Source organism: Chiroxiphia lanceolata, chromosome 5 (genome assembly GCF_009829145.1).
Source record: "Chiroxiphia lanceolata isolate bChiLan1 chromosome 5, bChiLan1.pri, whole genome shotgun sequence".
NCBI classification, from domain to species: Eukaryota; Metazoa; Chordata; class Aves; order Passeriformes; family Pipridae; genus Chiroxiphia; species Chiroxiphia lanceolata.
Window position 1 is genome coordinate 14,297,802 of NC_045641.1, and position 12,541 is coordinate 14,310,342.

The following is a 12,541-nucleotide window of genomic DNA, read 5'->3' on the forward strand; positions in this document are numbered from 1 at the left end:
GCTCTGCAATGTAGACAGAAAGAGAGGGATTTCAGCAGACCATCACCATCTTCCCAACAACTGCTGGACTCAGATACAAGCAGCAGAATCTGAACAAAGCAAAAATTCTGCCCTGAAGCCTTTAGGTGGAGTAGACATGAATAATGGCAGACCCTGAAAAAGGAAGAAGAACCAACTCTTACAGCCATTGTGGGAGGCTTCTGCTAACTTATGTGGCTGGCCTTTCAGCTCCACATATGTAACCATTGTCCTCAGCAAATGGGTTTAGTATAAGCAAGGAGCACTTACATGATAAAACGTGAAAAAGTGCTGTTGCAAAAGTACTTGAATCTGAAAAAAGCCAATTCGAAATAAATAAGGGGCATTGAGAAATTACATTCTGGCAATTGCACAAAGTGTGTGCATTTCCCATAGAACTGAATAAAAATAGATTGTGTCGAAAAAAAGATTAAAAGCTCATGGGAATGAATGTCTGGCACTGTTTATATTCCACTCCTGGGGCTAAAGTTGGAATATTGAAAGGGTGGTGCAATTATGAATTTTACTTTAAAAATATAAATATTTCTGTTTTTTATAAAAGTATAAAAATAATCACACACTTTCTTTGATGATTCATTAGTCTACATTAAATAGCGAGTCTCAATTCACTGCAAGTCAGCTGAGTTAAGATACTTACATTGCATTCATAGAGAGATTAATATGATGGAGTCTTTAGGTTCTGCCAAAATAGAAACAGTAGTGTCATATACAGACAAATGTGTGTGTATTTATTTATACATGCACACACATATATGAGAGATAAAAAACCAGTGCTTCTGTTCCAGGATCTGTAAAGGTCATTACATTTAGATTATTTTTTAATCAAATGCACATCTACAAGTTCATATAAACAAACCATTCTGAGACAAACTGGAGACTTTGCACTCCAGTGCACAGCTCTGACACATCCACATTTGTCCTTTGAGGTCTGCTAGTTTGAAACAAGGTTCTTCTCTCAATTGTAGCTCTTCAAACTAGAAGGACACATCTTTCCTCGCAGACTAGGCAAGACCTGAACCCATCTTGTCTGATGCCTTTAACACACTGAAGTGCCTGTCATGCAGTCCAATGTGCATATTTACCCAACCCAAGCTGTTTATAAGTGTGCAGAGACACCCAAATTGAGAAACACATTAGGATCAGAATGGTGGTTTTACTCACTGATGCTATTCTCAGTTTTCACCAGGACAAAAGCCTGTTGGAACATTACTGCTGCATTAAGGTTTAAACTAAAGAAAATATTTCAGCTGGTGCTTATTTGTCCTCTTTAACCAATCAATATTTATGCATACGCTTTATTCCTCTTGCCAAGAATAAATAATTATTTCTTCAAGAAAATAATGAGTAACAATTAAATCTATCAGGAAAAAAAACCCCACACCAAAACCCAACAAAACAGACAAACCAAAACAACCCCAGACAATCAAACCCAAACCTACAAAACCAAAAAACAATCCAAACCAAAAGCCCAACAGTTAATGTCCACTGAAAAAGTTGCCTCTTTCCTAGAAGACATCATTTAGAAGGAGAGACTCCACAGCTCCTTTTGGAAATTAGGTACCAAGAAACTTAAGTTAATTCTCATAATGAGTTGGGTTTTTTTGTTTTTGTGGAACATTGACAGTTAATGAGAAATGCAAGGCATGGAATTGTAGGATTGTTCTTCGTCCAACAGCTATTTCTACTCCTTTGTTCACTGTTTTTGCCACAAAGTAGATGATCTGAAGGTGCCATACCTAAACTCGGGACTAATAGGAGGAGAAGAGGCAGGGAGAAAGTTAATTTTTCAAAAATAATTGGATTCCCCAGCTCCATCAAGGGAAAATTAAACAAAACTATCCATTCACTTTTTCATTTAAATAATACCCAAGCATCCATGGGGGTGACTATAGGTTTTTAAAAGCATATTTGTACTATGATTTTCTAACTATTGCATCGTATTTTGTAAGATCTAAGAACTACTGCATGTTTTAGGATATTTATTTGTTCCTCTAGTGACATGAAAGAGTTTGACTTTCCAAGAGAAGACATTGAGCCATTTCTGATAGGCAAGGCTGATACTATTCTTTTCCTTAAAGGTACTATTAGAGTATCGAGACTGATGTCCTTCATAACTTAGATCATATAAGCCTCTTCTACCAAGCATAGCAACAGGTTTTTAGATAAAGGCTGGGAACTCTCACAGTCTTTTCACTTCAAGGCATTTCCTTCAGCTTATGAATAATTCCTGTGTCTCTTTTCTGCACCTCTCCTATTTATCCATATCCTTTTGAACATATGAACACCAAATCTGTACTTTTTTTTTACTAGTCTCAGGAGTGCTTTACAGAGGGAAGACTCCCAATTCCTATTTTTGGTCTCCCTCTTGAAATAAGCAAGAATCTCATTAGCCCCTTTCTCTACAGAATTATTCTGGAAATTGAAGTTGAGCTGTTTCTCCGTTTTGATCCCCAAACCCTTTTAGAAGCACTGCTTTCCAAGATAAAGTCTTTCCAGTCTGTAAAAACATCTTGCACTCTTTCTTCTGAAGTCAATGACTTAATATGTAGCTGTGTAAAGAAAGATTTAAATGGACAAGTCACCCAGATCACTCCATGCTTTCCTGAGCTCATTGACATGACTGTTTTGGCTGGGCTTTGTGTCATCTGGAAATTATATCAGCAACATTTCTGCTTGCTCCTGTGTGATTACAGGAGGTGTTAACAGAAGCAGCCTACTGTCAGTTCCTGGGGAACTTCTCCATCTGATGATGATTTTCTGTTGTCAACTACTTGGAGAGATGTCTCTGTTAGCCATTTAACAGGTTGTCTTCACAGTGTAGAATGCCATTTTTATAAAAGCAATAGGACATCAATGAAATAAGATCCTCAAAATAGCTGAAGTCTACTATATCTACATTGTCATTTTATTTTGTTGCTTTTAAAATGAGAAGGTTTACTTTTAATCCCAAATTCAGTACTGACTATATTGTCTTTAAAAATTCTAGAAACATTTTTCTGAAATTACAGGTGATTATGAGTGCCTAAAATGAGTGCCCACATAAAAAGGACCAATTTTCTAAGAGACAGTATCCAGTAGTTTCTAAATATCAAGGACCACAAACAACAGATTTCAATGGAAATCAACAGCTGTTCATTTACTGAATAATTAATACAGATATAAGCAGAGTTTGCAATAAGTCACAAAGCTCATACTTCCGGAAAATCCAGTTTGGGGTTAAAAAGAACTGAGGTGAATGGAAAAGTAAGGGACTTGATGTCAGAAGACGTGATACTCAGCAGTTCTCCTGAACGTATTATCTCAGTAGATGAGGTTGTTGGAAGACTTGGTTTCATGACCAACATAAGACAATCTGAATTCAAATTGCTGATAGTCTGATACTCCTCCTCCTGAGCCATGGTTTCTGCTCTTTTCTCCCTGACAGCATGATGACTCATCTCAGCTCCATCAAGCATTTAATTTCACTGACTGCATAGCCATACAAGTGCTAAAAAGGTGATACAAAGGAGAGGAAAGTAACACTCGTTCAAGGTTTAGCAGGTGACATTTTGTGTGAGGAAACTCCTCAAACCATATATCTGCTTAAACTCATTGTGCATTGGTACTGAAAATGGCAGGGGCTATTTCATTAACAGTGCTTTGCCACTATTCTGTTTCCTGATTTGAATTCCTTCCATCCAGGTTTTGAACTTGGCTTTTCTGTTTGCTCAGGAAAGACCTTTATTGGCATAAATAACAATTTTACTTGAGTATGTAAGTGGCTTCTTGGTTCTTGCCATTCTAGATTTACATTAGGCAGAGGAAGAGTTAAGTATTTTGAATCTGTTGAACAATAGGCACAGGCAGAATAAAGGTATTATAAGGAGAACAGGAGATTCAGTTGAAGGAAGAATTATGAGGAATGTGTTCAAATTTGATTAATGCATTACAGGCACTAGTTTCTTATATTGTTGGTAGAACTGAACATTTTTCTGATATATAGATTTGGGGTTGGCAATGGATTTTGTAATATAATAACAGTGACACATCATTCCAATGAGACAAGTAGAAAAGTAGGAAACTATGAATCTGCACAACTGCAAGTTTTGTTATTGCTGGAAAATCCGTGGCTGAATGACTGCCATTGAAAACAGTTAGTAAAAAAATTGTGTGAGCCAGATTTGCCTAGTAAGCCAGCAGGAGCTGAGAGGGAGGAAAAAAAAAATTAAAGAAGGAAAGTCAATGCATGTAACATTTTAAAGGTATTTTGGAAGATCAGAAATTGGTACATAATTATTCTTATGAACTGTGGTTGTTCAAAACTTACAAACCAGCTATTGCTTGATCAAGAGCCAGCAAGAAAAAATATTGCTATATAGCTAAATGGATTTTGAAGTAAATATAAAGCATGAAGGGATTTGCAGATGCATTCTCAGCAGCACCTTTTAGTCATGCAGTATGCAAAGTGCATCTGCATTTGAAATTTCAAAAGCCTGGACAAAAGATTTAAGATAACACAAAATGATTTTTAAAACACAGGAAATACATAGAGTAACATCTCCCAAAAGCAAATGTCAGTCTTTTCCTACTATGCTGTAATAGGTATAGGGCCAAATTTTGTCCTATATTTTCTCAAGTACAGTATAAACTCTTTCCATCGAGAACTGCAGTTGGAAGTTACTAGTCCCTCTTGCCTGCAACAAGGTAACTAAGAGCAGGGTTTAAAAGCCTGTACTCCACTTGAGTATATGGAGTGCTTGCTAAAGTCACTTTCCATAAGACAGAAAGTGCTTTATGCAGGCTTATACTAACGATGTTAAGTGCACACTTCTGCCCCCTCTATATGGCACCTACTGCATTGCAGGCTGCAAGTGGTTGTTTGGGAGCATGTCTGTAAGGACTGGAAAAGAATGTTCCTATAAGGCAAAACATTGAGCTCTGGCAGGAAAAAAAGGCTTGTATTTGATTGTAGGATGGACTTTGTTAGCTCAGGTTTACTGAATTTACCAAGTTTGCATTTACCCTGGTAAAGACAAGGTCTGGAAGTCTGACACTCCTTCCTTCTGCACTCTGTTCATTGTCCTTTGTGTGATCAGAAAAGATCTCATTCTCTGATCTCTGACAGAGCAGTTAGGCACTGCTCTGAAGCATGATGGAATTGTCCTGTGGGAGACACAGTGCTTGTTATTTCTCACCTGTTAGCTCTAGTCTTCTAGTTTTTCACAGCCTTGAACCAGGTGAAGGGACAGAGTGACATGCAAAGCTGGTAAGCAGTGTGTTATGAAGAGTGTATCTGTTGGCTAGGAGGAAAGAAGACAACAAAGTCTTTAGGTTGTTTCCTTGGGAATTGTGAGGGGAATGTTCTGTCCAATCTTTTTTCAGTACAGATGGATTTTCGTAGGTTTTATATTCTCTTTCATTTCAAGAAGATATTTACAGCTGAACTAGAATGACATATAAAAATTAGTGGCAACTAATAAAACTCATCTGAGAGGTGTGAACCAATACGATACTCTCATTATCTAACTGTTCACTCTGCTAGACATAACACATTTTTTCAACAGCTGTCCTCCTTATGTGGATTTAAAAGCAATTTAAATATCAATGCAAGATCCTTGGAACAGAAAGTATCTGAGGAAACCAGATGACACCAACTTGAACTACAAAGTTCACTGCGATCCTTTGAGATACACAAAACTCAAGTTTCACTAGACACAAATGTTTTAGGCTGTTTTGAAAAATTTTTTTAAGAGAAGCATTCTTTAGAATGCTGCCACTTAGGAATCTCTTATTCAAATTATCCCAGCTTTGCATAAAAACATCAAAGGCTAGCTCTTCAGGAAGTCCTCAGAGAAACAATCTCCTTTCACGTCTGGGAGGATGGGAGGCTCTGGCAAAGCTAGGGGAGTCCTTGATTAGACGGCAAAAGGCACTATGCTGCTGGTAATTCCTAGAAGAATAGAGTGCCCTGTCTGGCTAAGAAAAAATGTCAGGGATGACAACCTTTTTAGTCCCAGAAGTCTCCAGTAAACGGAATATTATATGCTCACAGAACACCTAGTGTCTAGAAGACACTAATTACTAACATTTCCCTTCTTGGGAGTTTCCTCAAAGCTTAGGTATCTCTGAACCTCGTCAAAAACAGATTAGCCCTCTTGGTGGTGTGAGAAGGTTTTTAAGCTCCTAAATTTGTAAATGAGCCAATCTGGCATTTCTAGCTAAACCACCCTCTAGAGTGACTACAGTATGCACCTGTCTGTAAAGTACAGATGTCAGCTCTCCTGCTGCACTTCAACCTCAGCCACTGTAATGTGTGTGGCTAGTTGCTGCACCAGCAGAGCTTTGTACAGGCAGCTGTGGTCAGGGCATGACAGCAGCAGGGCTTTGTACAGGCAGCTGTGGTCAGGGCATGACAGCAGCAGGGCATGGCAAGAAGTGGGGGTGTGCTGGGAGCCCCCTGGACACTGCAGCAATTCTTAGAGCCTGCTGATGGAGCAACCTTCTGCAGTCCAGAGAGCACTCGTGATCTGCCCCAAGATGACTTAGCTGAAACTTGAAGATGGTCCTCAGGCTGGACTGTGCTAAACATCAGTGAATTTAACTTCAAATAAGTACTTTATAATGGCTAGCTGTAGGCTTTTCCTGCAGGGTGAAACGAAGCCACAAGATGTTGCTCAAAGGTATTCCACAGCTCGACTGGCAGAGGTGTTTCTTGCCTGCTGCAGGGCAGCAATATCACCAATACTGGCATGGTTCACTCACTTCACCAATTCAACTGGTCTATCTACTTTGAAGACCCAACTTGTGAACAAAGCTCTATTTGAAAAGGCATACACTACGGGCATTGGGTTCTACCTGGAAACTAATTAAATTTAAAATTGGCTTTGAGATACCTATCTGCGTGAAAAGCATTGTAGGGATTACTGTATTTTGCTGTTACGTTTTCTTGAGGTCAAGTCTTTCAGTATCTTGCTACTACAAACTCACATTTTGACCACTTATCTTACCCTACGCCCTCATGAAGTATATTTCAAGGCAATTTGAGTAATGCTTAATGTTAACTGAAATAAATTTTTAAACAGCCAAGTAGTCCCAGCCTTAGACATTTTAGCAGTTAATTTCCTTGATGTGTTTAACAGAAAGAAAGCAGAAAGAATCGTGCCTTGCAGAATATACCATCTAAGGAGTCTTTCTGCTGTGCCTTTTGCAACCGGACATCTCTATCTCGTAGTGGCCTTTTTAGCCACCAACGTGCTTGCAACAAACGTGGGTAGAGCCCTTCTCAAATCTTTGTTTGCAAAGCCTAGCCATGATGATGATGATGATGATGATGATGATGTTAAACAGAAGACTCCAACAGATATTTCCAGAACCCCAAAACGTTGGTCAATATTTAGGGGTGATTCCAAACCAGGGGGTGATGCAGTTTTCATGCATTCCACAGATCTCACTTTCAAGAAGCATTTAGTGAAGCCTCGGAAAACATGGCACCCGTAATTGCTACTTACTGTACTTAAAACATTTAAGCTTCCTGGTGATGACAAGCAGCACCCACTTACTGCTGTGCTAAGTGTCTCTGCAGCGTGGCTTGGAAGAGTGTTTATGCTTAGCATTGGCACTCGGTAGTGTTTAAATTGGACTTTCCCCCCCTTTTTCTAACAATTGTTTCTTTCTCCAGCTAAATTTTTCACGGACCTTAGACAACCAGCTGACAAACAGGATGCGTTTGCTAGCACATCACCCCTCTCACCCTCCACATCATTCATATGCATAGATGTGCTGTCTATTTATATTCGTCTATATTATGTGGAGAACAGCTTTAAGGTGGTGCATGGCTGTGAAAAAGCAGAGCAGGAACCAGCTATGAAACGCTACATGCACTGCGGTCCTACCCTGAGCGGGGACACGTCCGCTCACCAGGAATCCCTGGATGCCCGGACCTCCCCGCAGGGAGAAGGCGCCCAAAGCGCGGGAGCCCCGGGGTGCCGGGAGGCCGCGGTGCCCGGCGGGGCGGGCGGCGGGAGGTCATCCCGGGGGTGCGGAGATGCCGGCGGCCGCCCTGCCCTGCCCTCCCTGCCGCCGGTCGGGGCCGCGGGCCCGGCTCCCCGCGGCGGCGCGGGCGGGGCGCGGCGGCCGCAGTCCCCGGCGGGAGGTTGTCATGGTTTCCCGGGTCACATGTGCGCGAGGTTCCCCCGGCGCGGGGGGAGGAGGCGCCGCCGCCGCCGAGGCTGCGAGAGCCGCTGCCCCCCGCGGGTCCGCCCCCCGCCCGCTCCCACCTGCGCCGCCGCCACCCGCCCCTTCCCGCTGCCCACGGGCGATCCGCCGGGCGCGCCTCGTCCCCGGGCCGCCGACCCCCGGCCCCGGGCTCTCCCTCCCTCCTCCTCTTCCTCCTCCTTCTCCTCTCCCCTTCCCCTCTCCCTCCCCCTTCCCGGCCGGGCTGCGCCCCCCCGGCCGGCCCCGGCATGAGCATCTCCATCCCGGCGGGGCTGACGGAGCTGCTGCAGGGCTTCACGGTGGAGGTGCTGCGGAGCCAGCCCGGGGACCTGCTGGAGTTCGCCCTCCAGTACTTCGGGCGCCTCAAGGAGGAGGCGGCGGCGGCCAAGGCGGCGGCGGAGAAGGAGCCGAGCGGTCGCAAGGCGGGCACCGGCCATGACAGGGGCAGCCAGCGCCGGGCTCCCCCCGACGCCCGCGGGGTCAACTTCGCCGAGGAGCCCATGCAGACCGACTCCGAGAGCGGCGAGGACGAGCAGCCGCCGCCGCCGCCGCCGCCGCAGCAGTTCCCGGGTAAGGCTCCCCCGCCTCGCCGGGCGGGTGGGAGGGCGGGGGGGTTCCTGCAGCCCCCGGGCTCAGGTGAGCGGCCGGGCAGGGAAGAGGGTCCCGGCCATGGGCCGCTCGCTGTGCCAGGAGCGGCCCCCGGGCAGCCCCAGCCCCGGCGGCCGTGCGGGGGTGGGCTCGGTGAGCGGGCACGGGCAGCGGCGGCACCGCGGGCACCTCCCGCCCGCGCTGACGCCAAACGGCGGAGCCCGCGGGAGATTTCCCGTATCCCGCGGCAAACTTTAACCTCCCGGGCTTCCCCCTGTTGTTCGGCGGTGCTGGATGCTGGGCACACGGGTATCACCAGCTGTATCTCTTGAAGTGCATGAGCCTGTGATAGCCCTGACAAAGATCTCTGTATTTCCTTTTCATAAGAGCAGAAAAGAGCAAATCTCCGTTCTGTAATTAGTGCAGCGGTAACTCTGCCTTAGAAAACACCTCTCATGGTCATGTTACTGTTTTAACGTACTTGATTAAGCATTTTACGTAGGCGTACTTATATGTGTTTTAAAAAGTAGAGCACAATTTAAAACACAATTTCTTCCTGAAAGCCAAGATGAAACATTCTGCATGTAGAAGGGCCTGTGGAGAAAGCGTGGTTGTGACTGCATAAAACATGTGCAGTATCTTTGTGTTTGAGGGTAACACCTCTCTGCACCTTATCTTTGTGTGGCTGACAGGCTTTATTTAGAGACCATGTCGATCTATCGGCTGCTGTGGGTTGTGGGACGGGTGGTAGCTGCCTCTGAAGGGTGTGTAATGCTTCATCTTTTTGTCACGAGCAGGCTGACTGAAGGGTCAGTCAGTACCGCTAGATGCTGAGAGGCCAGTCAATGAGGGAAGAGGCGGCGTCCAAGTATCTTTTATCTTTTTTTTTTTTTAAGAATAGCTTGAAATTGAAGTGTATCTCATCAAAGCATTCGTCCCTCCGGGTCGTGCTGGAGGTAGATTTACTTAGCAGAGTACAGAAGTGAGATGTTTGCTAATTGCATATCAGTGCAGTTTTTAAAAAGATATCTTCTGTGCGTTTTACCAGGAAATGTAGATAAACAAATAGATGTTTAAGAACTGGGTAAGTTTTCAAAATGCTTCATGTTACACCTTAAGGTAGTCACCATTCTTTTCATCTGTTATTTGCAGCTCTTCCATATGTATTTAATGCGAATTTGAATCTGTCAATCAGGTTCTGCAGATTTATGTGGTAATTTTAAACTCTAATGCTGATTACGTGAGATTAGCAAAAATCTGAAAATTTGCTGTCTTTGAAAACTGAAATGGTGATCATGGGGAAGAACAAAATTATCTTAATTCACTAACACAGGACCTGGGTTTAAAACGTTAGTTATGATTACACAGACTCGCTGGTAAATGAAGAACTGGAATGTTGAATGAAGGGAAGTGCATAAATGTAGCTTGATTTATTAGCATGTATGTGTTACATATGTAAAACTTTGCAGGGTGCTTTAAGAAGCTTGCTAACGAATACCTGTAATCACGATTCTCTTAATAGTCTTTTTGTTGTGATTGTGAAGAGGGAAAGCCATTATTGTCAATATTCTTATTAAGGGACATGTTAGAATCTCTTAGTTTAACTAGTTTATTTACTTATTTGACAAAAACCCTTTAAAAGGTCACATTTTTAATATATTTTGAAAGTTAAATTGTGTTATGGCCTGTAATTTGTCAATTTAATTAATTATTGATTAAAGTAACAAAAAATGAAAATATTTGTGAAACCATATGGAAGGTTAATAATAAGTAAATTATAGGAAATGATTACTAATGATGTGTTTGTGTATGTGTGTATTGTGCAGAAGTGTGTATTTTAAATTCAGATTTTATGTCTTCCCTAATATATTCTTCTAAGGTAACATAGCAATGCATTCACTAAGCCTTTTGTTAATAACTGAAGGCATAAAGGCTTGTACTCAAATAATTTTTAATGTGCTTAAACACCAATTTTAAAGTATATTTCTTTTATGCTTTTGCTCTCTGTTTCTCTAAGTAACAATTCTTGAACTTAAGTTTGGGGGATGTTTTTTTCTTTTGCCTTTATGAATAATCAAACTGCTTCTGTACAGTCCATTTGTCCTGTTTGCATACTGCTTTCTTAGGAGAGGACAACAAATTGGAAAAGTTGATGAGCAAATGTAAAATGAAAACCTCTGGGAAGGAGCTCAGACCTGGTGGTGGTATTTTTTCTTTGCTAAAGCAGTACACTTGAAATGTCAGACTGAGAGTATTCCTTAATTAATTCAAACAGAACATTGTTGAGAGCTCATTGTAAATGCTGTTGTCTCCAACCTTTTTTTTTCCTCACCAAATGTTTCTAAATACCTAAAAGCCCTGCAGTTGAACTCTTTGTCAGTATTAGTTTTGTCCTTGAAATGTATTGTGGAAGTTACATCAGCATTATCCTGTTTCAGAAATGATGAGCTGAGGCATAAGCTGTGTGAAAAAGAAAAAAAAGCTGTACTTGGGATTAAGAGTCATATGTGAACTTTGAATTAAACTCTGTTCAGGTCTCTGCTGCATCCTTTACATCAGTTACAGCCAATCACATAAGGGTAGAAGCAGTTACCTTGTCTGGAGGGAGAGCTTTGTTGTATTGATGTCGTAATTTTGAATTGGCACCTGGAGTTAAGGTGACCTCTGAAGTTACATTCTTTAGGTTCAGAGCATTTAGATTATCCCCTTTGGAACACACTGTTTAATTTGGGAATGTTTTTAGGTCTCTAGTTGATTTGTTGGTTGGTTTTTTAAAAATATATATTTAATTGTCCTATATGGATGTATTAGCAATAATCAGTGGCAACAACTAATTCCTACTAATACTAGTACCAATTACTGTATTGAATAGGACAGACATATACATAAAAATGAGCCCCTTTTTAGAAAATTCATGTAACTTTTTGCAGGTTTGAAGTGCGTATTAAGATTTTGTGTCTGCAAAATTTGAAAGTGCTCAATAAAACATTTGTTCTTTTACAATGACTATACTTTTGACATTACCACTTATATGTTGCTTTGAGACTTATTCTGATGAGTAATAACCCATGACATTTGTAGCAGCTGTTTTAAAGTATTTGCCATAGCTAAAAATTCGTATTTCATCTTGCCTTAATATGAATTAGTAGAGGAGTTTTTAGAGGTAGCAGTGCTGTTCTTTAAACTCAGAAATTGCTGTGCTTTATGTACCATTTGGCATCATGTAGCTCATGTTTATTTTTATTTTGTTTTATTTTACTTTGGTTTGTTTTGGTGTCTTTTCTGAGATAGTGATGTATTTTAACAGGAAAATACTACAGCTGTCCCTCTCCTCCCCCGTGTGCTTTTGTTGGTGTGTTGGTTGCTTTGAATTGCTTCTTTGAAAACTTTAGCTAGGAAATGCAAGTATGTATCTTGGTTTAACCCACTGTTTGTGCCTAAATGGTATGAAATCACTGCTTAGGTAAAACATATTCTAGCTTACAATACCCATTTTAAAGGTGTATCTTTATTTTAGTTCCTTTATTCAGTTGGAATTGCTTTACGTATGTACTGTTCATAGAAATTTTGAAATAGTAAGTAAATTGTAGCAACGAGAGCATCTGAGAAGACTCTGCACACAACCACATTCATGCCAGCTTTGTGATGATAAATGGTACTTCACCGGTACAGTTAAGCTAATTTACAGTTTTCTTCATGAAATTAAAGAAAATCAGAAAGC

The 12,541-nt window shown here is 41.7% G+C and overlaps 1 protein-coding gene and 1 long non-coding RNA gene across 2 annotated transcripts in view; one reads left to right on the forward strand and one right to left on the reverse strand.

The window, feature by feature from the left end:
• Positions 1–1,606: 1,606 nt before the first annotated feature.
• On the reverse strand, positions 1,607–8,030 carry LOC116787153. Its single transcript, XR_004357192.1, has 3 exons — positions 7,936–8,030; positions 5,214–5,318; positions 1,607–4,221 (listed from the first exon to the last, which is right to left on the reverse strand). It is a non-coding gene; the product is annotated as an uncharacterized LOC116787153 (long non-coding RNA).
• A 272-nt stretch (positions 8,031–8,302) lies between these two features.
• PRKAR2B (protein kinase cAMP-dependent type II regulatory subunit beta) overlaps positions 8,303–12,541 on the forward strand; it is an 85,889-nt gene continuing 81,650 nt past the window's right edge. Inside the window, exon 1 of the mRNA XM_032689052.1 lies at positions 8,303–8,802. Coding sequence (XP_032544943.1) covers positions 8,481–8,802 — 322 coding nt within the window. The 5' untranslated portion in view covers positions 8,303–8,480. The remainder of the gene's footprint in view (positions 8,803–12,541) is intronic.